At 46.4% G+C, this 27,441-nt stretch overlaps 1 protein-coding gene across 3 annotated transcripts; it reads left to right on the forward strand.

The window, feature by feature from the left end:
* Positions 1-183: 183 nt before the first annotated feature.
* Positions 184-24,531, forward strand: LOC144093886 (protein FMC1 homolog). 3 transcript variants are annotated; one of them, XM_077627630.1, is made up of 3 exons: positions 201-282; positions 19,408-19,560; positions 24,232-24,531. In XM_077627630.1, the coding sequence occupies exons 1-3, from the start codon at positions 211-213 to the stop codon at positions 24,337-24,339; spliced, it is 333 nt and encodes a 110-aa protein (XP_077483756.1). In that variant the 5' UTR covers positions 201-210; the 3' UTR covers positions 24,340-24,531. The 3 variants fall into 3 exon arrangements, with proteins under 3 accessions (XP_077483755.1, XP_077483756.1, XP_077483757.1); XM_077627631.1 differs by lacking the exon at positions 201-282 and adding an exon at positions 18,415-18,572; XM_077627629.1 differs by lacking the exons at positions 19,408-19,560; positions 24,232-24,531 and adding an exon at positions 3,098-9,204 and having other exon boundaries at positions 184-282.
* Positions 24,532-27,441: the final 2,910 nt, after the last annotated feature.

Raw genomic sequence — 27,441 nt, forward strand, 5'->3', positions numbered from 1 at the left:
GCAATTTAGTCTCAACAGTATGTTTCGTATTTGACAATACTTTTCTTTACGGCTGTTAAAAAAGGCTAACTACTCTACATAATAATATACTTTGTTGCTAGAACGTACTAAAATTTTATTTATATTTGACAACATTAAAGGTGATACAAAATGTACCAGAAACTTCGGCAGTAAAACTAATCCTAGCGGTATGTAAGTACGTTAGGCATCATGGCGGCTTCCAGTCAGTCGCGGGTTTTGATCCGTTCTGTTCTCAGTGAGCTGCGAAAAAGCCTGCCGCAGGTGCGTAGCTCTTTGTATTCTGTAGACCAAAGCGCAAAGTTTCGTTTTTGTGTGCTAAAATAACTTTCAAACATATGCGACTGAACGCTGTGCCATAATTGCATTGGTCGTTGGTGAGCAGCCGCGACTCGAACCGTTACACACGCTTTTCTTGCTAGCCGGTCTAAAGCTTTAAATTCCAAACAGTTGACTGATATTACTCTGGTTTTATGAAAAGAAATCAACCCTTAGCTATTAGTCTTTTGGGGCTTTTCCGTCTCATTTTAGTGGGCAAATATGAGGTCAAGTGTATTTGGCGTGTGTCTCAGAAATCCGTGCAGTGTTTTGAAACAGTGCGCAGTTGAGCGTGTTTCGAACCTGTTAAGGACGTGATCGTGTTTGTAGTTGAGATTTCGCCTTTTTTTTTTTTTCAACGTAAGATCCGTTCGATTCGCCTGCATTCGCTGTACCAGTTCTGCATGGTTCTGCGGCAGTGCCGCCTAGGTTCCGTGAGCGCGCAGCGCCCCGTTCAGGCAGTTCAAATACAGCTTGGCACTGGCTGCTTCCAAAACGAATGGTGTGGTGCAGGCCTGGTTGTCTGCTAGTCTTGGCGTCGCAGCAAGTGGCAGGCAGCTGTGTGCCGGTCACCTTAACTGCCGCCGACGTCCCGAACTGCGTAAAGAACTTTCCAACAGCCCATCGCAGTGAAATGTAACCACGAACCAGCCTCGATGCGTGTGCTTCGATGTGTTTCGCGCCAGCGAAACGCACGTGTGTTCTTTTAGAACACAACTGAGGTGTGCGCGCGCCGAGTTACGTGCATTATGCTGCATGCACTTGTTTGATTTCTAATTAACATACTTGGTGTCAAGTATTGTTATTGTAATTATGCCTTAATTGGTCTGAAGGAAAAACGCCAGTGATAGGTCCGTCGCGAGGTCCACGAACCCCCACCTTCTGTTGCAACCTTCTCAGGTGGAGCCCTAATTATAGGGCTCCAGCGATTCCTGAGTCAAGCACCATTCTCTTTGACGAGTGGAATAACTTAAGTCTCTTCGCCATTTATCACAACAAGTAAGCCATCGTCTCCTACAATGGTGGCTGCAGCTGTACGATTTTGGCACAGACCACTGATGAGGTGGAGTTTTCCAGAACATTTTTCTGAACTATACCTGCATGACATCTGAATATTTTTTAAACAAATGGCCAAGGGCAGAACTGCAAAAACCAGTTCATGTAATGCAGGCAAATTGAACTTTATCGATCCAGTAAATTAGGCGCAAGGCACTGTTCCGTTCAGCTGGCTGCATGTCGTCTTCCACACAGTAAGTTTAGCGGATTGAAAGCGTTATTTGTACCCTGCGATCCTTGGTTGTGCCTCTAGTCGATGTTGTGTACACTCTGAAGTACTAAAATAGAGGGTCATGTAAGCAGGATAAACGTGAAGGATGCATGAAGTTGGGATGAAGGAAAAGGTGAGTCTGTAATGACTGTGTGTCTAGCCCCACTGTGATCTGTTATTAGAGACAGTAAGTTCCTAATGAATTTTTATTTTGCAATATTTTCTACTTACTGAAAATGGCTTAGTGGTGCCTGTGCAAATTTTTTAGAGTTCATGACAGTTTGCAGGGTAATACTGCTTCGTCTTTCAGCCTTCGGATCATCTCTGTGTCTGTTTTCTTATTGGGAGATACATGCACATTATATTTAGTTCTGCAACTCTCTTCCATCCATCCCCTGGTCCTCAATTTTTAGAGGGATGGTTCCTTAGGCAACTTATTATGGAGAACTTGATGCGCTTAAATTTTTGTTCTCATCTTGAGGGTAAGAATTTTCATTTCCTCTCTAAGTGATGCTGTTTTAGTTGTTAATTTACGTTGCTTCTACTGGCTGTCAGTATTGCACTTTGATAACTGTGGCAATAAAAAAAAGATTATGAGCTGTGCTACAGGTGTTACAGCAATACTACGGTACAGGAGAATAAAAAGGCCATGGTGAGTTGGCAATATATTGTGGTCACGGTGTGTAATAAGTTAGAATGAGCAGAAGAAGCTACTGTACATATGCATGCTCAGTGCCTTCTGTGTATTCATTTTTTTTTATGCTGCTGTACCACAACACCTTGGTGCTATAGTAGTTGTAAAAAAAAAAAAAACTATATTAAGGGGAGTTTTGGTGTGCTTAGCAAAGATGAGGCTTAAACTACCATAGTACAATTCTGGGCTCATACACTTGGTGCTTCCATCACTCCCTTTTGCTAATCAATTCGGTTAAGCTTCTGAAAATCTTATTTTCTTCCATCTTACAGTTAAACTCATTACTTGATCTACTCTGTGTTAAATTCTTTTTCTGTTTGTTAGCAGCTGGCAGTATTGGTCATCATTTTGTTTTTTAAATAACGACCATATGAGGATGAAGTTATTTTTCATTCTGGTGAAAGTGAAGGCCATTAATGTGATCAGTGACGCTACCTCACAACATTGCCCACACCAAGAAAAACTACCGAAGGATGCTAGCATCGATTGAAGCTTCCTTGTGTCCAGCCGCTAGTTGGCGCCAAGCTGAAGAACCCTCTGGCCTATCGTTCAAAAATGTTGTTCACCAGAAACCACAGTGCCTTATATGCAAGATCTGGTGAAGAAGATGGAGCAATCTGTGTGTAATTCATTGCATGAAGTCTGGAGCCTGGTTTGTTCACAGAAGGAATGTGCTGACGAGTGGGGCTTGCTTAAGAAAACATGTACTGAGGTGGCGCTCCCTATTGTCCTTCACTGTGGCTGCTCCGTGAAGGCTGGCTCACTGATTAGTTTGTCACCTTTGTGGCCACTGATTGCAGGAGCAGTTTTGCGTTCAAGCAAGGAGCAGGCCCTAGGAAAGTGCCTCATGAGCCCCTGTGTCACCTGTGCCTACCTGGCGGAAAGAACCGATGGACTTCAAAGTCTTGGCCCTTTTCGAATCGTCCTGTCCATGCCGTGCTGACCGTTGGAACTTTGAATCCTGCCCTGTATTCAAAGCGTGCGCCCTCGCTTCCAACATGCCTGGACCCAGCGCCAGTCAAAGTGTGTCAAGTCTGCAGAAGGTGACGCAGGAATGTTCGGTCACACTGCAGCGGCTAGAAGACATGGTGCCTGGGTTCCGGTACAAAACAAGAACAGCACGTGCTTTGGCAAGAAAAGAGCATCGCTTGAGAGCAGAGGTGTGCGCAAACGGTACAGGAGCAGTGGCAGCCAATGATGACTGGATACGAGACATTGTCCATAGAGAGCTGCGGCGCCGCCGAAGTGATGAGCATAGAGTGATCAAGCGTGGGTGGGGATATACCGTTACATGCAAGGACTTGAAAACCGTGCTGGGCACGGGCTGGGTGAATGATGTTGTCATTGACTTCTACATGGGACTTGTCACCGAGCGTGCGGCAGAGCATCCTGATGGCCTTCGTGTGCATGCTCTGACAGCACACTTTTTTAGTGTGCTCCGTAACCGTGGCTACGACGCTGTGCGTCGCTGGACCGATAGTGTGGACCTGTTTTCTTTCGACCTATTGCTGGTGCCCATCCACGATCTGGACCACTGGTCACTTGCTGTTTTGAACATGTCTAACCGGTCATTTGACTTTTATGACTCAATGGGTCGCAAGAATTGGAACTGCTACCAGATCTTGATGGCCTATCTGCGGAAAGAACACAAGGATAAGCGGAAATCTCCTCTTGTGCCTGATGGAAAATGGGACTGCCAGTATGTTAAGGGCATTCCACAGCAAACAAACAATCATGACTGTGGGGTGTTCGTGTGCCTTTATGCGGAATGCCTTTCCCGTGGTGCGCCTTTCAACTTCACAGCTAAGGACATTCAGCGAATGAGATATAGAATTGCCTATGAGATAATTTCTGGGAAACTGATGGAACGTTAAGACTACAGTATCTTCCTCTCCAGAAAAAGAAAATGTTTCTACTTAAGGTCTGAGGCTACTTTTCTGGAAAATTTTTCAGTACCAGATAGGAACAGAAGTTTAGTTGTCTGTGTTAAAGACCTTGTTCTATCCAAAGTCTCCGTGACGCTCACGCTCTTCGCTTTTTTAAGTACTGCCAATATTTGAAGCACGCCGCCACTTTTTTTCCGCTTCTGCAAATTACATTTCCAGTTCTGTTTTTACGGTTTTCGCCACAAGTCGCGTCCAGTCTATTTCTGCGTGTATTCGAGCATCTGTGCATCGGCTCGCCTCTGCATAGCATATGTCAGCAGTCGGGCAAATTTTGTGCTATTTCGCCACTACGGTGTTTCTCGGCCTCAAGGCTTTGGTCAGCGCTTTCTTCCGGGCAAAGCGGTGAACTACTCTGTGTAGTGGGTCGGTCATGGTGTCATCTCATTTCGAAAGCACAAAATGGCAGCTCTTCCATTCTAGACCGGACGGTTGATACTGGAGACACTTTGCAGAGAAGGAAGTGCCGGGGGCGGGGGAAGGTTGGCAGTACTTAACCCGGACAGCAGAAACGCTATGGGGAGGCTTTAGTTTTATGAAAAACAAAATGTCAAAGCAGACTTTTTATGAAAAAAGTTATTTTTATTTTTATTTTTTAAGTTGTACTAAATATACCTCTGATGCCAGCAGTCTCAACTTTAATCTAGTTCAACTCACTGTTATACACATAAAGACAGGAGCTGTGCAGTGTACCAAGATAATTGATGCCAACAATTGTTATTGTGTGAAAGGTGATTGACCATAACCAATCATTTCCATATAGGCATCGTTTCAAGAAAAAATGCAGCAGTGTAAAAACAAGTTACACACTCATTAATTGTGGTTCATTGCACAACTAAATATATAAGAAGTAAGTGCACAAAGTATGAATAAAATTTTTCTACATGTATAAAGTTAGGATTTCTCACTTAAGAAGGAAAAGCAAGAAAGTGAGTTTTGAGAAAAACGAGAGAAGATTAGGAATAACTACAAATGCCATAAATGAATGTCCAAGACAGTTAATCTATTATGCTTAAAGCTCAGCTCCTCCTTAGTCTTGCTCTTGCATGCCTGGCAGCTCACTTTTCTTTCTAGTTTTTTTGGGTTTTTTTTTGGCATCAGTAAACCAGAATGAAGATTTCTAGATACGCTGTTGGTCAACTGTCAGGCAAGCTATCTGTGTGGGTGGACCAGGCTTGATCCCTATGTGCTTCAAAACATCTGGCGCACCTATGTGACCATTGTTGAAATGACATATGCCATGATGCAAACTAGTGTTATCCTGACGTGTTCGTATCCTGACGCAAGTTATTAAATACAAAGAAAAGTAGGCATGGATGGTGAGGAACAATTATTGTGAGTCTAAACTGAAAAAACGAACAAGAAGAAAGTAACTAATAATGAAAAAAATTATGTTTTTGTTTAGCTGGAAGACTTCGGAAAAAGTTTTAGTTTCGCGAGGTGCGTAGGGGGTTACGACTTTGGCTGTATCTTTGTAATGGTATTAACTAGAAAGAATTTTTGTTGCATTGATTTAGGAGTGAATTGGCATTTTCGTAAACCAAAATTTGAAAACTGAATTTTTATCAAAACTGCCTTTTTTTAAAAGTGGCCTCATACCTTAAAAGAGTTATGTGTTGCAATTTGCAGCATCCAGTGCCTATTTTCTAACATGGCTGACTAAGTCTCCCCTGGTTAGGAAACTCATATACTTGACTTCTGAGCACTTTAAATATCCCCTTCATGCACTGTGTCCGCACGTGTGGATATGTCCTGAGCACTGTCAATCCTCGTCTACACAAGGCACAATTTCCACAAATATGGACACAGTAAAATCCATTATAGTCTTAAAAATCTTGTTTACAAAGTTACTGAGTCATGAACATACAGGCATGAACACAGGAATAATTTTTTTTTAAGAGTGGCTTTGTGTTTTAGGGTAGCGGTGGGAAGGCTCTGGTCAGTGTCACTTGCTTGTTTTGCAAGCGTAAATGCTTTAAAGTTCCCCAAATGTGTTGATTTGTTTGTGTAACTTATATTGAGTCATGATGTGTATAGACCAGTACTCAACAGATTGCATAATTAATCACTGGGGAAGGTTGGAATTTTTTTGTGCAATCATTATAAAATTATGAAATTTTTCTTCCATTGGATTAAGTTGCACCTGAAGGGGATATCTACAATCTTACACTCATGTAGGCTGTGCTAGTTTTTTTTTTTTTCTTCAATGCAATTTACTCAAGTCATGTACACCTCTCCATTGCTGATACATCAAAGCTAGGTTTGTTACATGTTTGCACAACAGTGCAAAATTCCTTCATGAACTCTTTGAAAGCTTCACTCATGCTGGCTGCACTGAGCCGAAGTTTTTTTTTTTCAGTCTGATACAGATTGCTTATTTCATTATACCTTTCAGTTGCTTACATAGAAGAGTAAAAGACGATTCGCTCTTTGGACCACTCTAAACAAGTGCAAATTGTGAAGCGGCCAAAGCCCTGTGCATGCTTGGGCCCTCTGCATATACAAAGGCCAACAAAACTAGGGAAAGTTTTCATCGTGTTTTAACAGGATGCCTGTTTGTTCTTTGTTGTGTGCGAGTTGACTGCTCAGGTCTCACTCTTAGTCGGTTGGTGTTTTTCTCTTACAGTGGATTGTAAACGGTATGTGGGTCGTGCATACAGCGGGAAGCCCCTGGTAATGAGTTGTGTTTGAGAGCCGTGATCAGTCGAAGGCACGTAACTGACACTCTAAACCTACTAGCCATGCTCTTCACAGGCCAAGCCATGCAAGCTCGCATCTGATTATTTTAAATGGCTAGCTACTCCATTGAGCTTGTTGCTATATGTGAGAAGGGCTATGTGATGGGAGAGATTTGGGTTCTCATGTCGTCCGTATTGTTGTACAGTTTAATACCAAATTTGCTTGAAGAAAGTTCAATGGAAGTATTGGATTAAGGGAATTAAGGCAGAACTGGATGCTACTTTATATGTCCTTGTTGTGGTTAATTTCTAACAGTTGATGATAAACTTCAAATGCTCTTTCTGCATTGTCTGACTTGCTCCAAAGGTTGGAACAGGCTTCCTTGCATAACCTTTTGCAGCACAGTATATACGTCTTTGTATGTGACATTTAAAATTTTTTACAATGCGTCTAGTAGTGTTGTCATGAATTTAGTGGTCCTGGCTACATTTTAAATTTCCGCTGAGCAGAATGGTAGGGCTATTTTGCATCTAAAAAATACAATCGCTTTTCCAAACCAAAAAATAGAAATGGAGATCACTGAGCCCTACTGTGCTCTTAGGTGTCTGGTGCTGCCACTTCCTCTGTGACATGGTGGTCACTATAGCTGAGTTTTTGTTGCGGAATTATCTTCAGATGGTAAGGAATGCAACTAATTAGGCATAAATGTGTGTGTTAGAAGAATAAGGCTGCAAATCCGTAAGCATGGAGGTGTGAGGCATGCATAAATTCGTAAAACTTTTGAACCATTCAAGCTTTTTCGTGTAATAGATCGTTGTTAATGTACATATGAATTTTCAGATTTTTCTTCATAGTAGAACATACCATGTGTCTGAAAGGGTTAAGCTGTTGAAGATGTGTCATCCATGGTTGCTAGCAGTGTTGAACCGTTGCCAGGATACAGCAATCTACTCATGGTTGTTTGCTAAAGACACTAAAATTGCATGATGAAGTAACTTTGGTAATGATTCATGGTCAGGGGAATCGCTATTCAATGAGACATGTTCCTTTAAAATGTGCACGTGTCACTACAAAACATGCCTTACATTCCACTGCCAAAATTCACAGTGAACTTTCTCGCCAACTCAGTCAGCGATGGGCTGGCAAAAACTATAGTTGTATACAACTCAAGGACGAAGAGGCAAGTGCCTCTCAATGGAGACCCTCTAGACTGTGGTGTGGGCTGATTGTCATGACGTTCCTGTTAATTTCTTTACAAATGCTCAGCCACCTGATGTGTTGCAATAGCAGGTGCAAGGGCATCAATATGGTGGCGATGTCATGACAGTCGGTCAACACGATTGGCTGGAGGGCCTCCATATAGGGGCACTTGCCGCTGAGTTCTTGAGTTGTATCCGATTAAAGCTCCCATATGACTTTGAAGTGAAGCTGAGGCTTCTGGTGCAGTCACTCATTTTGCTTCTGTGCAAGTTTGCTGCAGTGAGATGGCTGTGCACCATCCGCACAGTGGGGAATGTTTAGAGTACACAGCCAGCTTGCCTCGTCAAGCCAGTGCCAAGGTGCATTAAAGAAAAAAAGTTGTTTGTGCAAGTTTTGTTTGTGCCCGTTATCTTGCCAAGGAATGTACTTATGTTGCTGAGAAGGGCTACTGCTTTTTTGGAGGTACCAGGTCGAGTGAAAGGAGGAAACAGAGAAAAGGCCTTGAAGGCAACACAAAGTTAGGTCTTAAGAAGCCATAGTAGTGCTAAGGTGCCTAATCGGAACTTTGTTGTACATGCAGAGAAGTTAGGTGGTGGTGTGTGCAAGTAGAGAGTGTGTGCGTGGATGATGAGAGGTTGTGGTTTGTATGAATGATTTGGTGCACGGAGGCAGCGCAGTCGAACCTTAGAAAAATGAGCAGGAAGCCACGAGGTACGTCCGCACAGCAAAGTCGAGATGCGTCTACCTCCCAGCATTCCCAGATTAGCCCAATGACTGCCGTTTCCTCTAAAACTATGTACATGTCTTATAAGGTACTGTGCTGCATTAATTCTAACCTCATGCATATATCAGCTGTTCCTTCTAATGCAGTGTGGATTTGTGGTAACAAAGTTTCTCATTGAACAAACTCTTTTTATGGGATTGGTTTTGTACATACGCTTGAGGTGCTGTCTTGCAGACATTTTGTAAATTGTTGTTGGGGTGCCAGTTGTTAAGTGCAGATGTGAAAGCTGTTGCACATCATAAGTCTCTGTAAATAAATGTTCATGTATTTTTTTACTGTTAAATTTTTTCCTGCACACTTGTTATTTCAGCTTGACCATTCTATCTGCTTTGGAAAGGACATTGCACATATGCTAGGGCAATGGGCACCTTCTCCAGTGAACGGGTGATATATATAGGCCACTTGGGTGTACAAAACCGCCATCTTAATTGTAAAAAAGAAATAGTTTTGTGGAAAGGAAAGACCCAGTAACTGTCTCACTTCTTGGTGGACAGCTCACTTGCAACAGGAGGAAAAAAATAATTTGTCTTAGTACAATGGAAGGGATGGCATGAAGGAGGGAGTGCAAGGAGGGGAGAGAAAGGTGCTGTAGTGGAGTGCTCTGGAATAGTTTTGACCACCTGGGGAACTTTGGTGGTTTTAATATGTGATAGGATTAGGAGGGTAGTTAAGGTGAACTGCCCAGTGTCTGTGTGAAGCCGCCACCTGCCAACCGTGGCAGGCGGTGTTTAGGACGATTTCCAGGAAATCGCTTGTGAACGTCTAATTGTGTCCTCTCCTCAGTCCCTCGTCCGTATTTTTGGCCTGTCTTCTTCACAACAGCCGTCCCCTCGCCTCGTCTCCACGTATAGAGGAGAAGAGGGAGACTCTGGTCCAAGAATGACTCAGAAAAACTGAATAACAGGTTAGGAATAAAAATCGAATAAGGATAGAATCAGAATTTGAGTACATTGGTATGTGAAAGACAATTGAGTCAGAACTAGAAGAGATTGGCAGGTGAGAGAAAATTGCTTCTGCATTTCCACCACATCAATCCAGCTGGTAGTGCCAAATTCTTTTCGAACATTTTGAGTTGATAGCTTGTCACGTCACAGACCCTTAGGGTCCCCTCTCTCTGCTGCAACAAATTGTTTTGCTGAATACTGACTGGAAGTATTTTGAAACAGTGAAAATAGCCAACTGAATCTCTGTCCATATTGAGGGACGATGCTTTTGCATGATGCAGCAGTTACGTCACAAACATTACTTAAAAAGCACTCGTATGCATGTTGAATGGCTGAAGCAGTGACTGAAAACTATGAATCTGAATTGAGCCCACAGAGACACCAAACTTTTATTGATTTGCCCCGGAATGATACATTGCATGGGTGCCATTTGGTGTAACCAGAACCAAGAGGAAAACTTACAATATAAGTTTCATTATAATATGGTAACCTCGAAAAAAGTTACCCCGATAGACCATGAGCCCATGGACCAGGCGTCGCGTGACGTCTCATTTCCGGTTCGTCTGATTCATACCTGGCCAACAATGTTGGTAAACTAGCATAGGGAATAACCATGGACATGTATAATTCGTTATCGCCATGTGCAAAGGTGAGGGTCGGTCGGAGGAGCGACGGTAAGTGCATTAGACATGCGCGCTGCCTTTCTACCTACGCGGACCAGGCGCGAGTCAAACAGAGCGGGAGTAGGATGTCACGTGACGCCTGGTCCGCGAGTAAACGGTCCGGGCGTCTTTTGTGTTTCGCCTCCATCTAAACACGGCCGCCACGGCAGGAATTGAACCCGCGGCTTTGGGCTTAGCTGACGAGACTGAGCCACTGCGGCGAGAATTTTTTGGCGTACTATTCGAACCGGCAGTCCGGAGCAGCTGTCAGAATCCGCGAAGGAGCAAGATATCCGTCGGGGTCCAGTCAGAACTCGTGGTCTGAATCTAAGGCGCCCGCTGAAACATGCTCCTCTGTTTCGTAGAGTAAGAAAACTTGCTCCCGACCGCCGATTGGAGAGCGCCATTAATTGGGTGTATAGTTGGAAAGTTCAAATATACGTGCTGAAATAAGAATTTCAGCAAGCTCGACAAATGAAAAGCTATGAGCTCATTGAAAGACAAAAAATTAAGAAGCAAAACGAAAAATTCCTGGAGTTAAAACGCGAATTCAGAAACAAAGTTGAGAAAATTACGGCTATACTTCGGGAAGCAGCATTTCAGATATGCGTTGCTTCTGTGCAGCTGCTTTGTTAGCACTCCATTGTCACACAGAGAATGCCTTTCTAGGTCTGCATTGTGTAGTTGCGCTCTGGTACAGAGTTGCCTGGTCTGTGCGGTAGGGACGGCGACCCGGGCCTTATCGGAAGAGCGAGCTCAGTCAGCTGTAGCTGATTGGGGTGAGGCTGTCGGCAGATGTCAATCCTATTTGCCTGCGGTCCACTGGTCTGGCTGAGTCGGCTAATCAGCTTCCTGCTTTGAGGGCCGGGCTCGCTGACAACGCAGTTTTCCATCTCGGCCGCATAAACCACGAGGGCACTGGGGCTACCGAGCCGGAGTACCCAGGTTCACCCGACCGCAGCGACCGTGTTTCGATGGAGGCGAAACTCAAAAGACTCCAATGTGCTATTGATGTCAGTGCAGTGAAAGACCCCCAGGTGGCCTAAATTATTCCGGAGCTCTCCACAACTGCGCCTCTTTTCCTCCCACTTTCCCCCTTCTGTCACGGCGCGGTTGAGCTAGGTGTCCCCCTTGAAGTGAGAGTTACTGCGCCATTTCCTTTCCTCAAAAACCAGTTTTTTTTCAGGTGTCCACCATAAGTGAGATACAACCTCTGCAGAAGGGTTGAAATGCGGGCCAGTTGGTTCATAGTAACTTGAAAAAAACCAGTCACAAAAGACAAGGGTCGTGAACACTCCTTCTCTTGTCCCTTGTCTTTTGTGACCGTTTTTTTCACAATACAACCTTTGTCCGTAAAGTTCCGAGACTGAGTACCCCCCCAAAAAAGCGTTTAACATTGGAATCGTTTGTGCAGCACCCCTTCGAAATAGTATTCCTTGCAGTCTATACACAGCTTCCAACGCTTCCTGAGATCTTTGAAACAGTTGGAAAACGCTTCTTTTGGCAGGGCTGTCAGCTCCTTTGTCGTGGCATGTTGAATGGCCTCCACGCTCCCCATCCAGCGGACTTTTAGGCCTCTGTTCACACGAGGAAACCGGAAAAAATCGCATGGGGAGAGGTCAGGCGAGTATGGCAGATGGGGAAGTAAAGTATTGCTGTGCTTGGCGAGAACATTTATCACGCTGAGAGCAGTGTGCGACCTTACGTTATCGTGGAGAAGGCTCCATTGTCCAGATGCCCATAAGCCAGGGCGACGGCGTCGCAGTGCATCACGCATGTGTTGGAGCACGCGGATATAAAACTCCTTATTCACCGTCTGCCCTTGTGAGAAGAACCCGTGGTGTATGACAACTCTGGCATCGAAAACAAACTATCAGCATCGTCTTTGTTTCTGTCTTCATTCGCCGCACCTTTCTCGACGCCGGAGAGCTTGTGGACCGCCATTGGGCGCTCTGCCTCTTGGTTTGAGGATCGTATAGAAAACACCATGTTTCTTCTTAGCTTTGATGCTGTCGACGAATGCAGCATCCTTCTCTGCCTCGGAGAGAAAGTCAGCGCTCACTGATGCCCGCGTGTCCTTCTGGTCCTGTGTGAGGGAGTGCAGCACAAGTCTGGCATTCAGCTTTCGTTTCCCCAAGTTCTCACGCAAAATTTGGTGGCATGTTGTCTTACTAATTTCGAGAGCATCGATAGCATGCGGACTGTAATGGTGCGGTCTTGCTGTACGATTTCCCTGATCCGAACCACGTTGTTTTCATTCCGTTACGTTGAAGGGCGCCCTGCCTTGTGTCGTGTCGTCTTCCACCGCTATTCTCTCCGAAACGAACCTCTTGTGCCACTCGAAAACTCGCGCCCGCGATAATGTCTCGTTGCCTTAAGCGTCACGAAGGAGCTCATACGTCTGTGTGGCTGTCTTGCCAAGCTTCACACAGAATTTATTTTTACGCGCTGTTCGAGGTGGACGTCCATCTCTCGACATTCACTCACAGTAGAATGCGCAGGCGACTAGTGACAACGTATTTTTTTACATGCATTGCCACCTAGCGGCTGCCACAACAATTAAGATAAATAGCTCAGGTTAGCCCGAAAAGATGGCGCTATACATAGGTACCAACATTTGTTTCGGGGAATCATGTCTATCGGAGTTCCCGGGTTCGAACCCGACCGCGGCGGCTGCGTTTTTATGGAGGAAAAACGCTAAGGCGCCCGTGTGCTGTGCGATGTCAGTGCAGGTTAAAGATCCCCAGGTGGTCGAAATTATTCCGGAGCCCTCCACTGCAGCACCTCTTCTTCCTTTCTTCTTTCACTCCCTCCTTTATCCCTTCCCTTACGGCGCGGTTCAGGTGTCCAACGATATATGAGACAGATACTGCGTCATTTCCTTCCCCCAAAACCAATTATTATTATTATTATTATCATCATCATCATCATCATCATCATCATTTCTAGAGAAGAAAATAAATCAGTCTCGAAACTTTACGGACAAACGTTGTAGGTACTGCGCCTCTCCTTTCCTCGTAACCAATTTTAACTGCCTCCTGCTGAGGAAGCCATCATAATTAGAGGAGGAGGAGGAAAAACTATTTATATTTGATATTAAAATGTGTTATTAGCGGTCGCGGGCTGTCTTCATGTTCCGATGAGTTATTGCAGCCCGTCTTAACAGGGTTGGGGCCCCTGGTCCAGGGCTCCACTGAGATATGCCGCCAGGTAGGCTCTCCGCACCAGTCCGCGCTGGACGGCCGGGTGCATTCAACGTTGTTGCAAGCTGTTGCGTCTGTTAAGGTGCTGTTAACGTTGCATGTCATGGTTGTCATGCCTTGGGCAGCGCGCTTCTCCATCTGGCTGTGCTTCATGGTTGCAAATTGTATTAGAAAATGAAAGCAGTAACTATCTCATTTCTCAGTGGACACCTCAGCAGCGCCATGAGGGAAGGGAGGAGAAGTAAAAACATTTATTAAGAGCATAAATACTGAGTGGGGTCTGTAGGAAAACCCATTGGTAGCCATCATAATCCGGTTCCTCTCAACCAGAGATTTCTGGTCGAGGGGACTGTGGCTATGAAGGGTTGCCTCCCAGCGCTCGGGATTGCTGTCCAAGTCTCGGTTTTCTTGACATTCCCAAACTGTGTGAAAGAGTGTGCCAACTGCTCCACAGAAAAGGCAGGACGAATCGTATGTGTCTGTATACCATTTACTCATTAAGTATGTATAGGGCAAAGTATTAGTTTGTAGTCGCCAGATTATGTGCTCTTCAAATTTGGCAAGGCTCTTGTGAGGAAGAGGGTATTTCCCTCTTATGATCTCATAGTGCTCCATAATTTCTGCATAGCTTAGTAAGGGTGAGGGGTTAATTGTATCAGAGGCTGCGTGCCAGATGCTCGGAGGAAAGCTCGAGCAGCTGTGTTGGACGCCTCGTTGCCCGTCGTTGAGAGGCGCCCTGGCGTCCAGAAGGTCTGGACGTCGGAAGGTTTAGACGCTTCCAAAATTATCCAACACGGAGCGCTCACGCGACCCCTGAGGTAACTACGTACAGCTGCTTGTGAGTCGGGCATAACCGTTACCTCGCTATTGTGTGGTATCGCTAGTGCGGTAGCTGCTTCTTCAGCCGATGTGGTACCACCTCTTGGATAAGGCTGCTTACGATAATATCCCCCCCCCCCGGGGGGGGTGAAACTGCTGCAACTGCGGTGACCCCGTTAACGGGTCCAGCCGCATCGACGTAAATCGTGTCTTTGCTTCCATCCCAACGCTTACAGAGGTGTTAAGCTCTGGCTTGTCTGCGTCCTCTGTTCTGTTCCTCATCCATGCGCTTTGGTATGTGTGATCTCATCTGCTTGGACATGTCGATCTTTTCGGCTCTTGTCTTTTCTCTGTCGGTCGTTTTTTGTGCTGTTGCAGCCATGTTTCGTCTGCGTCGTACCTCCGACCTTCGAAGCACCGACGCTGCTGTCGGGGCGGGCGCGTACTCAGCGGGGATTCCATGCATCTTCCCCCATACCTTTCGGTGCGAACCGGATTGGAAAGTTGTTTCTCTCTCGCCTATAAATTCTTTGCTTAGGCTTTTGTTTTTAATTATTTTGTTTGTCGATGAACTGATTTCTTTTTTTTTAGAGGAAATGTGGGAGGGGTGGGGGGCTGCCTTCTTAGTTTCCGCGACTAGCGCTAACTCCAAAAGGGTTTGAAGCAAAGCGGGAAGTGGCGCCCTTGACGTATTCGTATCGCTTTTGCTCCGTTAGAAATATTTGTGCGATTTTTTTTCCTTTTCTGCAATACGCAGATACATTCTTCTTGAATTCATTTGCAAATTGTAAAATGGCCTAGGCCCAACTGCAAGCCCAACGAACTGAAAAAACAGTGGTCGGTGTTGTTTTCCACCTCATGTCCGCTGCCGAAACCACCGATGCGTTTCCCCACCACCTACCCGAAATGTCCATTTCTGAAAATGAAATTATTCAGTATTACTGGTGTAAGAAGAGATAAGAACTCTATAGCCAATTGTCAAGGATTGCTGCTTAGGTGTCAACTCTGTTATCGGTGTGCACGCCCAGTAAAGAAAAAAAACACTGGGTCCAATAGCAAAAATTCCAATTGAAACCAATTGGACCAAGACCCATTGTGTTTGCGCCACCCATTAGGATTCGACCAATTGAGCCCTACTGCTGGTTCCTAGCTAGAAATATATATATATATATATATATATATATATATATATATATATATATATATATATATATATATATATATATATATATATATATATATATATATTTCTACAACGGAATTGAAACTATAATGACACTCTTCTATGAATATCAAACGAGACCAACAATCATGCATTACACACAGGAACATTATAGGCAGTTCTCAACATATATCCAGAGAAAACACTTTTGCAGTTACTTACATGCCAATATCGTGAGGCCCTATTGCTGGGGCCCGTGGCGGTTGACAATTAAGCGAAGTTATCTCATTTAAGAATGCCCGTGGTGATGGTGAAAACGATGAAAATAATTCACAAGATTAAGCTTCTAATATCTCTTCTACAGAATTTAATTAGATTAGTGTTTGGTTTTATAGACACACACACAAGATCTCAGTGAAGGACATCGTTGACTTGCACTTAGATTTTCCAATTGGATCGCCCAATCGGAACCAACTGGAGCTTCCAATTGGGATACCAGCTTTTAATTGAGTTTGTGGGTTCCAATTGGGAGCTCCAATTGCTTTCAGGTTGTTCCAATTGGGCTGGGAGTGCCGAAACTAGTTGGATAATCCAAATGGAAATGCAGAACGAATTGGGGTGCCCAACTGGAACTAGTAAAACCAAATGGACTACCCAATTGGATTCATGAGCTTAATTGGCTGACCTGTTGGGCCCAACTGGTTGCAATCTGAACCAAATCGTATGCCCAGTTGGACCCATTGTTTTTTGACCGGGCGGTTGTTGGCTTGTGCTGCGAAGCGGTTCACCTGAATTGCTATGCATGGTCTTCACTGTATTCAGTGTACGAGAACACCTGTTAGTGCAAATAGCACGAAAGACTGGAGAGAACACTTAAGCTCCTCCTTGAGGTATGACGCGATAGCGTTAACGAGTTGATCTCCATATATGCAGAATTAGTCACTCTCTACTTTGCATTCATAGCTCCCTGGGAGTCCTCATTCCACTCCTGGGGGGGGGGGGCAGCGGTTAAGCGATGCATCACTGCCCCGGTTGGGGCATGTGAGGTCTAGGTTGCTCTTCTTCCAGAGCAACCTCTCGCGACCAGTCATTAATTTACCTCTTACCTGCAACGGTGTACAGGCTGTGATGACGTCAGAAAAACACCTCTGGGGATCTTTCGCTCATGCCGACGACGCCGCCGCCCGATTTTCCGCTTAACGTGGCCCTTAACGCTATCGCGTTAAAAGGAACATGAAAAGGGAAACAGCCAGCTGTTCCCATTGAGCGGCGAGGCACTTTCCTGGCACCAAGCTCGTCAAGCTTGAGTTTGGCGTTTGTGTATGTTTAGAATGTACGTATACAACTTTGTATGTACACTTCCTTGTGAAATCGTCAGATTGTACTGAAAAGCAGATTGAAACAATCTTATACTGCTGTACAAACTGACGCATGTAGTTGAGAGGTGCAAAAAGGTGTACTTCCACGTGTGACGAGAAAGATGCTGTACTTCTTTTTACTCGGGTAGCAGCAATAGTGTGTCAGAAAAATACATTCTAAGAGTACCTTGAAGTTACGCTTAGAAAGAAATTAACTTGGCGAACGCGCATCTTTGCTATTTATTTCACAGCGCTTTAAATCTTGTTGTTCCTCAGAGAAAGCTTGGGGCTGAACAAGTCAGTAGCGAGTTGCCACTGCATTTGGGCTGCACAGCAAGAGTACCAAACAAAAGATAATAAACATTTTCGCGGATGACCGAAGAAAGAAGGGGATGTTGATCTGGCAAATGCAGGAGAGAAGACCCGTCTGTATAGGGTCCCGGGAAAGTCAGGCTAGTGGCCTCGTCATTTTTTTTTTATCTGGAAATAAAAACAAGCTTGTCAAAGTGTGTAACAATTCGCAGTACGATGAGTGCTAGGCACACCAACGAGCATTCACTGGCCATAATTTTCGTCAGAGCAAGTACAGTTTAAACAATCAGTTTTTTTCCGAAACTATGTCTGGAAACAAGCGAGATTGCAAAGCAGCTGGAACGTCACTTTCTTATTCGTATTTTCGATTGTTTTGGTACGAACGTGCCTTTTTTTTCGATGTCTTACATTTGAACATGCTTGTTATTCGGCTAATAACGTTTTTTTTTTGCAATAAGCCCCTCCCGCTTGGGCGAAATTAAAAGCAATTGGGGCACGTCAGCTCCGCCCGCCTTTAAGAATATGAATCGATAGCGTTAAAGGGACTATGCAATAAATTAATTGAGATCATGTAAAGCAGACGAGAGATAGGCATTTCATCACTCGTCGCCCCAACGCAAGAATTTTCAAGCTAGCATCAATAACAACGACGATATAGACGATTAAAAATAACACTCCTCTTCTCCCCCTCAACTCGTACACGCGGGGCACCAGACAAAAATAAAGAAAACAGCTCGGGGACTGGGCCCCGCCTATGAACACGTCATCCGCTGACGTTCGGTTTGCAACTTCCGGTTGTCGCACCCAGTGCCCCAGCAGCAGCGTCAGCGGCGTGATTGCGGCGCGCGTCGGGTTTCTTTGCTCGTCGTCTGTTGTAGTTAGCAGTAATGGACCCGGACCTCGAGGCGCGACTGCTCGCTTTTACGGCCGCGATGGACATCGAGCCCTATGCGTTGACGCCGTACCGGCTGAACGCCAGCGACGACAGTAGCGAATCGGCGAGCAGTGGCTCCGGAACTCCCGACAGAAGGAGGCGGCAGAGTAAAATTGAAACCATGTGCGCGAAGGCAATGCCCTGGCTCGCGCTTGCCGAAGAGGGTCGCGCGGCGGCACGAGCAGACGGTTTTCACGGCTTCCGGAAGTGTGCCCGTGACGTGGCTGCCGTGGGTTCAGCTAATGACAGCGTGTGGTGGCCTGGTGACGAAATGGGTACAGTGACGTCTTTTTTCACGATTTTAGTTTCAAAATCGGTCACTACGAGCACCAATCCGCCCGCGAATTTAAAAAAAAAAACGCGGTTTTTAAAAATTCATAATAAATTGCCGGCTCAGTTCCGAAGACTCATACTTGGTATGAATTCTTCTTAGCATCATTTCTAAGCATTGAAAACATTTACAAGCGACATTTTATGCATTGCATAGTCCCTTTAAGGGTCCCAGCAGCGGCTTCTCTTGCCCACGCAGACACTGACACTGTTTCCATATGATGTGGAAGACCGCACAACATACATATAAAGCTCCGCGTTAACCTAGCTGTATGAACATGCTTGCGCTGCTAGCGGTGGAGTTTTGTTAGTTGCAGTTTGTCGATAATTTCATGTTCGAGGTACCGTTTTTTTTTTCTGGAAAATTGCTGTGCATCTTTTTGGGGCTATCAGTGCACATTTCCACATCCTGCAGCCGTCGTCCTGTCAGCGGGATCAAGGAGGAATATAGCTAACATGTTTTAACAGTGCACATCGTAACTACCGGGCAGAGGTTACACTGGACGAATGCGGCTCAAGTAGGTTTCGTACCTCTAGAGCATACGAAACAGCACTCGTGTTTATGCGAACAGGGATTTACGACTCTTGGCCGCCCCAGTCTAACGAATGCTGTCACCACTGTAACCGTACCAGTGGCACGGCTCATGATGAACCAGCAGTGCAGCTCTCAAGTGAAACGTGTCAGACTCGCCATGCGCAGCGTCGTTTGACGGTGAACAACTTGGAATTTGAGGTCGCGCCGTCCCCTGACGATTGTGCCCACGCATACGAACCGTGCAGAAACCGCTGCGTAGCCACCTGGCGGCGCGCTACCTGCTGTCCGAGGCGCGCAAGCACCAGACGACCGAGAAGCGGCTGTGCCGGGCCCACCAGGAGCTCCAGGCCAAGATGGACACCTACCGCTGCTACCTGGCTAGCTCGCGCAGGGGCAGGGTGAGTGGCTCCGCTGACGGAGTTCCTTCATTGATGGTGTTGCTTTATTGAAGCATCTAGTATCTATTAGACACCCTCATCATATATCATGCACCGTATTACCGTTACCGCTACCGGAGCACCGGCAGTCCGCGCGCCGTCAGTGCGCATGCGCAGATCACTTAGAGCGACCTGGCAGCTGCTCATGCGTCTGCCGCATCACCAACAATCAGCGCGTGCGCGCTGGAGGTGGGCGGGCTCCCGATACTTCGATAACGGTAAACAGGCGCTTTACAGCAACAGCAGTCCCGGTCTGCCCACATTCATCGCCATGTTTAGGTCAGCGGTCACTGTCAGCCAGCGTGAAATTGCCATGCACGAATGCGCCAAGTGACTGCTGCCAGTCGCATTGTGCTGGACCGATATAGAGGGAGCGAGTGAGGGAGCAACCTTATTGGAAGCCCATTACGGAGGTGTCGATGGTGATGTGTTGGGCATGGCTTAGATAGAAAACGCTATGGAGGGGCTTTAGGCTCACCATGACCAACTGTTCACCTAGTCGGCCTGAGGTAAGCAAGCGTTCCAGTAGGAGGGAGAGGAGAGGGGGAGGCAGAGTGAAGGGTTATGGTGCGGGCAAAAAGGAAAAAAAGGTGAAGAAAAAAAAACACAGGGTAATCAAGACGTGATGCGACGATTCAGCGTTAGCTGTATTGGTTGTACATTTCGCTTTTACATCGATATGGCCTTCCCATAGCGTCTTTGAATTCGATGGTTTTTTTTCGTCCATTTTAGAGCCCAGTTTTTATGCGCCCGTTGATTGGTTGAGCGGCGCCCCTCGCCGTCGGCCTCGGCGTAACCTGCAGAGCGAACGAGCAGCACATAGGAGGATGAAAAAGAGCGAACGCGGAGCTCAGCGGAGGATAAGAGTACGGCGATAGTGAGGAGGGTGCGAGGAGGAGAGCGGAAAAAGTGGATACGGCTGCAGCCACAAGACGGGTCCCGCGGCGGCGACCGGCTAAGAGATGGCGCCAGAGCGCGCGCGCGCTGGTGGTGGTAATGGTGGCTGACCCGACAACGTGGCCTCGGAGTTACTGGATCCGACACTGCGAACCGCAGGGACACTAACTTACGGAGCACGGACTTTCAAGTGGACAGTTAACGTGCACCCCCCCCCCCCCCCCTTTCCGCCCTCTGACTTTTTCTTGACCATGCTTTCTTTTTTTATTCTTTCTATGTAACGGTTTGAGGGGAAAACTGTCGCCCACCCGATGCATAGGGAACAGCCACATAATCATCATCACCGCTCCGTCGTCTGAGGAGAGGCACAGGGCCGCTGTGCTCTGCCCAGGCCGGAACACAGAGCCGCCTCGGTTCGGCACTGCGTGTTCCGTATATGCGGTCGCCTACGGTTCAAATGCCGCAGCAGCAGTAGCGTAATCACTGGCCTATTTTTTCGTTCCGCGGCCGCGCGGGTTTCTCGTAAAGGGAGGCTTTAGGAGGGTGCAGGCTCGTAGGTTGGAGATGCATTTGGAGGAGGGTGCCTGTGAGTGGGTGGACTGAGGCTTGTAGGTGGGAGGTGCTTTTGGTGGAGATTGATGCTGGGTGGAAGGTGGGTGGGCGGTGGCTTGTGGTAGCATACACATTTTTACCGGATCGTGCCTGCATGGAGGTGCAACCAGCAGAGGGTGCTTCCGGAGAGTGGTGGCTTCACACACATACGCACAGACCACTGGTTTTTGGGAAAAGAGGACTGTACTGGTAATTCTGTAACGAGGGATTCGTATACTCGGGGCCGAAACTCAGTTCCCGCTTTGATCCTGCCCGTTGCACTCTGAACTTCCCCACCGAAGTGTGTGTTTACTGTTTCTTTCACTGAAATAAATGGCGCAGTAAGCCGGAAGATACTGCGCTTATGTGTGCCGCACTTTTCAGTTGCTTGTGCAGTATGTGTGATTCCTTGCCTTTGCGTAGCTTTTCCGTTATGCTTCTGAGCAACCTCCTCGTTTCCTCCCGTCTTTTGTAAATATAGGGGTTGGAGTTTTCGGTTAAAAAAAATCCATAAGCGTACGCCGAATTATTTTTTTAAATTTCGGTTTAACCGAGAAAGGTCAATATCCTTCAGCATACGCCATAGCTTGTTGGCTGTTATGTACGGGTTGCAATCAGTCACAGTCGAGAATTAAAGCGTTGTTTGCCACGATAGTGGTGAGACTATTCCGTTGGATTAAGTAGTGTAGTGTCCTTTTAAGGCATTGCCACGCTACTTTAGAATAACCCCGAGTTCAAAACGAGAGGCTCCACTACCTCGACAAGCTTCATGCACTAGCGTAATGCCCTCTGCTCACAGGCTGTCATTGCCTTATTAGAGCAGTTACTTCGTGAAGCAGCTTTCGTGCGGCGTTAATTGCTCTGACAATAGTAACCCTATCAAGCCGCCGCCAATTCTAAGCGTTAAGAAAAAAAAATAATTTCGACCACCTGGAGATCTTTAACGTGCACTGACATCGCACAGCACACGGTCAGTGCACGTTAAAGATCCCCAAGTGGTCGAAATTATTCCGGAGCCCTCCACTGCGGCACCTCTTTCTTCCTGTCTTCTTTTACTCCCTCCTTTATCTAAAAACCAATTTAATTTAAGACCCCTCCTTCTGGATTTCGTCCAAGGCCACTTTCTTTATTTCATTCCAATGCGAAAATTATTTCTTGTGTGAAGAGTTTACGGCTTTCACAGTTCGTTCCGTGACAACGAGTGAGCAGTGTGTCGCAAGCGCACCCTTTGAACTTTCGTTGGTCTTTGGAGATAGCTAGGCTGTTGGGTTCGGTGCGCTGTTTGTGTTGACAGCACTTGCATGGCAGCGCTTAGTGCATCGTAGTGCATCGGTAATGCATTGCCGCTGACAGGGGCTGCGTTGAGAAGGGATGTGCGTGGAGAAGGGATGTCCTAGAGGACTTTTCGAACTTTGATTTGAATCTGTCGTCTTTCGCTACTGTTTCTTAGTACTGTCTCTTAAGGAGGCAGGACGTATTGAACAAACTTCGCGTAATAACACAGCTCAGGCTATAGGGGCTTATTTACGCTTGGCAGTTATGTGTTTTCGGGTGCCCTAAAACCCCATACTCCGTTTCATGCGTAGCAGACAACGCTATGGAGGCTGCGGAAGTAGTGCTTCCGCAAAACCGTATTACTCCGCCACGTATCTTTTGTTCTTCTCGAAGCCTCGGCGGGTGTTTGAACGAAAACAAAGAGCGGTATGAAATGAAGTGGTACCACCGAAAATCACGGTCAAAGCTGTGAGGCGCCCAGTACTCGGGCGTTCTGGATATAACTGTCACCTGATGTGAACTACTTTTTGGGCGCGGATAGTGTAAGAGCGATTCGGCCTACTAGCCGCGTACGTACCGCCACATGTAATTCTTCGCGAACTCTCGATCAGTCGCAGGACGAAATTGTGTCAAGAGGTAAAACGAAGTGCAGGGGTTGCTAGTCGCAGTACTTGAGGTCTGCTGTAACGAAATGTGCCTGTGTCCACTTAGGTTGTATGCCGAACTACTTTTTTTGCGCGGGATTTAGCTTGCGCGAACAGGCGCGCTGGCTTTGGCAGCGTTGATTGCTATGTTATGAAATGGAGTATAGTGCTATGGGCGTTCTTATATTCGCTATTTTGAAAGAAATGCCGTGAGGAAAGCAGTGCCTGAATGTCGTGAAGGCGAGAGCACGTGACTGACTTGAGCACATCCTTTTTCCTCTCAGTGCTTTTAACCGACTTTGTGTAAAGAGTAGGTTCCTCCCCTAAAAAAATGCATCAACAGTCCCGTCCTCCCCACCATCCATCTTCTTGAAGGGACATTGAGTACAACCCCATGCCATTTTTGTTTGTACCACAATTTTGTTTGTTTTTTTGCGGCCCTTGTCGTCGATTCGGCAGCAAAATATATAGTATACATCGCCGATGGTCCTGGTAATGACGTCGAGTACATTAGGGCTTCGTGATCACCGATTAGAAGTGTATGGCGGCGTGGTCAGGCTCAGAGATCTGCGTACAAAAAAATGGCTATGGTTTAGCTCTGGTTAAACCTGGAGTGACGCGAGAGCTACATCTGAGCTCTCGCCGCCGCCTCCTGGTTTCGTTCCAACGCCGAGCCCTGGCTTCTTTCAGAGCCGCCGAGCTCAGTTTGTCCTCTCCACCGCTCTCCATCTTTGCCCCGGCGGCTCCGCTGAGCCGCCTACTTATACAGCTGCGGCACCTCTCCACATCCCCCCCCCCCTCCCCACTCGACACGGCGCATGCGCACAGCTGCTGCAGCTCGGTTTCACCGGCGCGCCGCGCCGCCGGCAGCAGCAGCTACTCCGCACCACGTGACCAACCACGTGACCACGGCGCCGCCACGGAACTCAAGCGGTGCTACGCTGAAGGCTCGAAGAGCTGGCGTAGTGTAGCTCTCGCTACAAAAGCACTTCACGTCCCCGAAGTCAGTTTGTTAAAGCGACGCTTGGCGGCGACACCTCTGTTTTATTTTTGTATTTTTTTCTAGCTTGTAAAAGTATTTTGGGGTAAAAACAGAAGGCAGTAATCAGTCGATATGGGCCAGCTGCACTTTCTCCTTGGTGTTCCTTTAAAACATTCTCTAGACAAAAGCTTTTGACTGCGGCGCCGCTCTGGTGACATATGGCTTTTTTCTCTCACTTTGCAGGAGCTCTACTTACAGTACCACGCTCGTGGGGAGCGAAGTGTTGAGGAGTCTGCTCGCCTCGTGGGGCTGGGTCTCCCGGAGCCCTTTGACAAGACCCGAGACTGCTGAAGGCTGCTGCCTCACATGGCCAGTTAGTTTGTTTTGGATGCGTAGAGCAGGAGCGGCAGGCCAAATTTGACGCGTCCCGATGCGAGCGGGTTGCTACCGCCCAGGAGGACGAGTTTCCTGCTGAAGAGAACAAAACTTCGTTGTAGTGTTATTGGGCCACACTTCAAATAAACGCCGCTTGTTTCAAACTTGTTCTGGCATTTGTGATGGCTGTCATGTAGCGTTTAGTGACGGGGCCTTGGAAGTTAACACGATGGACCTCTTTCTGCGCCCGCGTGCAACATGGCAGGGAATCTTCTAACGAACATGATGTGCAGGGCGATCATACTGTGTTCTTGCTTTCTTGCATATATGCATATGCACCTCTGCAACAGTAGTATATATGCCTGTGCCACATTTAGTGATAGCTGTCAGGCGCCCGTTCCTGGCTTGCGCGTCGTAGTCGTCCGGCGTCGTCGCCATCGGCGTAAATAGTGGGTGCGCACGGTCAACCTGTGTCGCATAAGCCTACGGGTGGCTCTGTTTCGAACAGCCGCCTGCCAAAACTAAATGCGTAGACAGCTATCGCTGAATCTCGCCTTACACAGCCGTAACCGTCCTGTGAATTTTACAGCGATAGCTATTAGGCGACCGTCCCTGGCTTTCTCATCAGCGTCGGCGTAAGCGGTGGGTGCGTTAATGTCACGGTCACGTAACATTCATGTCACGTGACGTGGTATGTCAACTCACCCACCGGTCATTAACGCACTCGCCTTATATTACGGTCAACCTGGGTCGCATAAGCCTACGGGTGGCTCTTTTTGGAACAGCCGCCTGCCGGTGCAGGGGTGCATCACTTGACCACTATACGCCACTGCGATATGAGGTAACTGTGTTTCTTCTACCTCAAAGTTCCATCAAACTAAACGCCTAAACAGCTGTCGCTGAATCGCGTTACACAGTTGTAACTGTCCTGTGAGTTTTTTTACCATGGCGGTGCGGCTTAGCTGTTGGCAATTTGCTCATCGACATTTGTTATGAGACATGCGAGACACGAGTACTGTAAATCCGACGTGCTCGTTATGCTCCGCAACTCTCTCAAAGATGAAGCGCGTTGCTGAGTGTGGTGACTTACTTCAATATGACATCAATGTGCAGTACGAAAATAGCGTTACAGTTTCGTCGAATGTGAATGTGGAAATGCCAGACTTGGTATTTTTTGAGGGCAATAAAAATGAAATGCAACAGGGTAAAAATTAGTAATGTGCAGAGGCAGTTCATTACTCCCAAAATCGACAGTTTTTAACTTAGCCATGCCATTGTTATTCCGGCCGACCTATCCACCCTTCCGCACATTAAAGATGTATATCTATGTCTTTCTTACTATCTTACTATATGTCATTGCTACCACGCCTGACGCACGCCTATCTTGCTGTCATCTAATGTCACTGTACGATGCTATCTACCTCCATTGAACCAGGGATATAGTATAGTAAGTATGAAAAATAAAAGTATGAAAATAAGTGGCAAGTTATGAAAGCCTCTAACCCTATAGACCGGATACAACTGTCAGAACTGTGAAAACAATCAATGAGCGTAAGGTAAACGACATTAGGAAGTATAATATGGAAAGAGTCGAGCAGGCTCCAAAGAAGGGAGGCAGCCTTAAAGCGGACAAGAGGAAATCGGTCGTTGGGCTAAATCAGATGTACGCCGGCCCTTAGAGAAAAAGACAAAGTCATTACAAATATGGATAAAATAGTTATAATAACGGAAGAATTCGACACAGGTCTCTACAATAGCCCAAATAGGATACTAATTATGAAGCCAGGGACGTGGAAGAACCGGACATCCCGCTGGTAATGAAAGGAAGTATACAAATCCTTGCATGGAATGAAAACAGGAAGAGGGGCTGGTGACGACCATGTAAATCCAGGTTTCTTGAAATAAGGTGGGGAGATTGTGGTAGAAACTAATATTAGTCACCCTGCATACGCAATGCCTTGTGACCTCGAGCTTACGGGAATCTTGGAAGAACGCTAAGATTATCTGAATCCATAGAAATGGGACGTCAGGGACTTGAAAAATAAGACTCATCAGCTTACTGTCCGTTGTTTACATGCTGTTTACTAAGCTGATCACTAATTAAATTAGATCAACCTTAGAGTTCAATGAAATAGAGACTAGGTGATGGAGAAAAACGCAGAATATAACCATGCTCTGTACTTCTCCTTCTTCTTCTCCTCAAGTAATCACATACCCACGTGGGGGGGATTGGCCAAGGTATAGAGTAGAATGCCAATGAAGCATTTGCGTGGGGAAGGAAACGTCAGAAGACTGAATCAAGATAATGCCCTTCGTTTTTCTTTTTGCTGAATAACCCAATTTGAATCCCAATTTGAACTAAAATAATATCGTCCGATTTTTACCCCCGAATTCTTAAAAAATAAAACCCTAAACAGAAGGGCCCTATCTATCTATACATAACCATTATATATTACAAAAAAAACATTTGACTTAGTCGAAACCTCGGAAGTAAAGCAGGCATTGAAAACTAGGGTGTTGAAGAGGGCTCTGGAATAAACGGAAGAGTAAGGATGGGGTGAAGTGCATCTGGGACGCACTCTGAAGTGACAAACAGCTCTCTGCCGATATCCCACAAGGAAGGACTAAGTAGCTTAACGGTACTCAGCTGTGAGGGAGAAATGTAGAGACCAATGAAAAGGGTTCAACTGAGGACAAGGCAGCGAGCTAAGGGAAGGAAAATTATTGGTGGAACATTAACGGAGAGGAAGAGAACAGAGTGGGTCACGGAACAAAAGCGAATTAATGACATCGAAGGCGAGATCAAGAAGAAATGGCCATGGGTAGGGCCTACAATGCGAACCAAAATAACTAATGGTCGTAAGGGACCGAACACTGAAATTTAAGAACCCAAGTTTTTTTCGGCACAACGAAAAGCTTGTTACATAAGGTGCTCGGTTCTGCAACGGAAACGTTGTAGGAGACATTTCCCAAGAATTGTGAAATCAGTGCGTGCACCCATTGTTATGTATCCCGATTGTGGAAACTATGATCAGCAAGCGCGCGATGGCGGTTGAACGTTCGCAAAAGCGCTGTACC

This window comes from Amblyomma americanum, chromosome 6 (assembly GCF_052857255.1).
Source record: "Amblyomma americanum isolate KBUSLIRL-KWMA chromosome 6, ASM5285725v1, whole genome shotgun sequence".
Classification (NCBI taxonomy): Eukaryota; Metazoa; Arthropoda; class Arachnida; order Ixodida; family Ixodidae; genus Amblyomma; species Amblyomma americanum.

What these genes read in the sequence shown, in the direction of transcription:
- LOC144093886 (XM_077627629.1), top strand. Translation starts at nt 3,188, where the DNA reads ATGGACTTCAAAGTCTTGGCCCTTTTCGAATCGTCCTGTCCATGCCGT.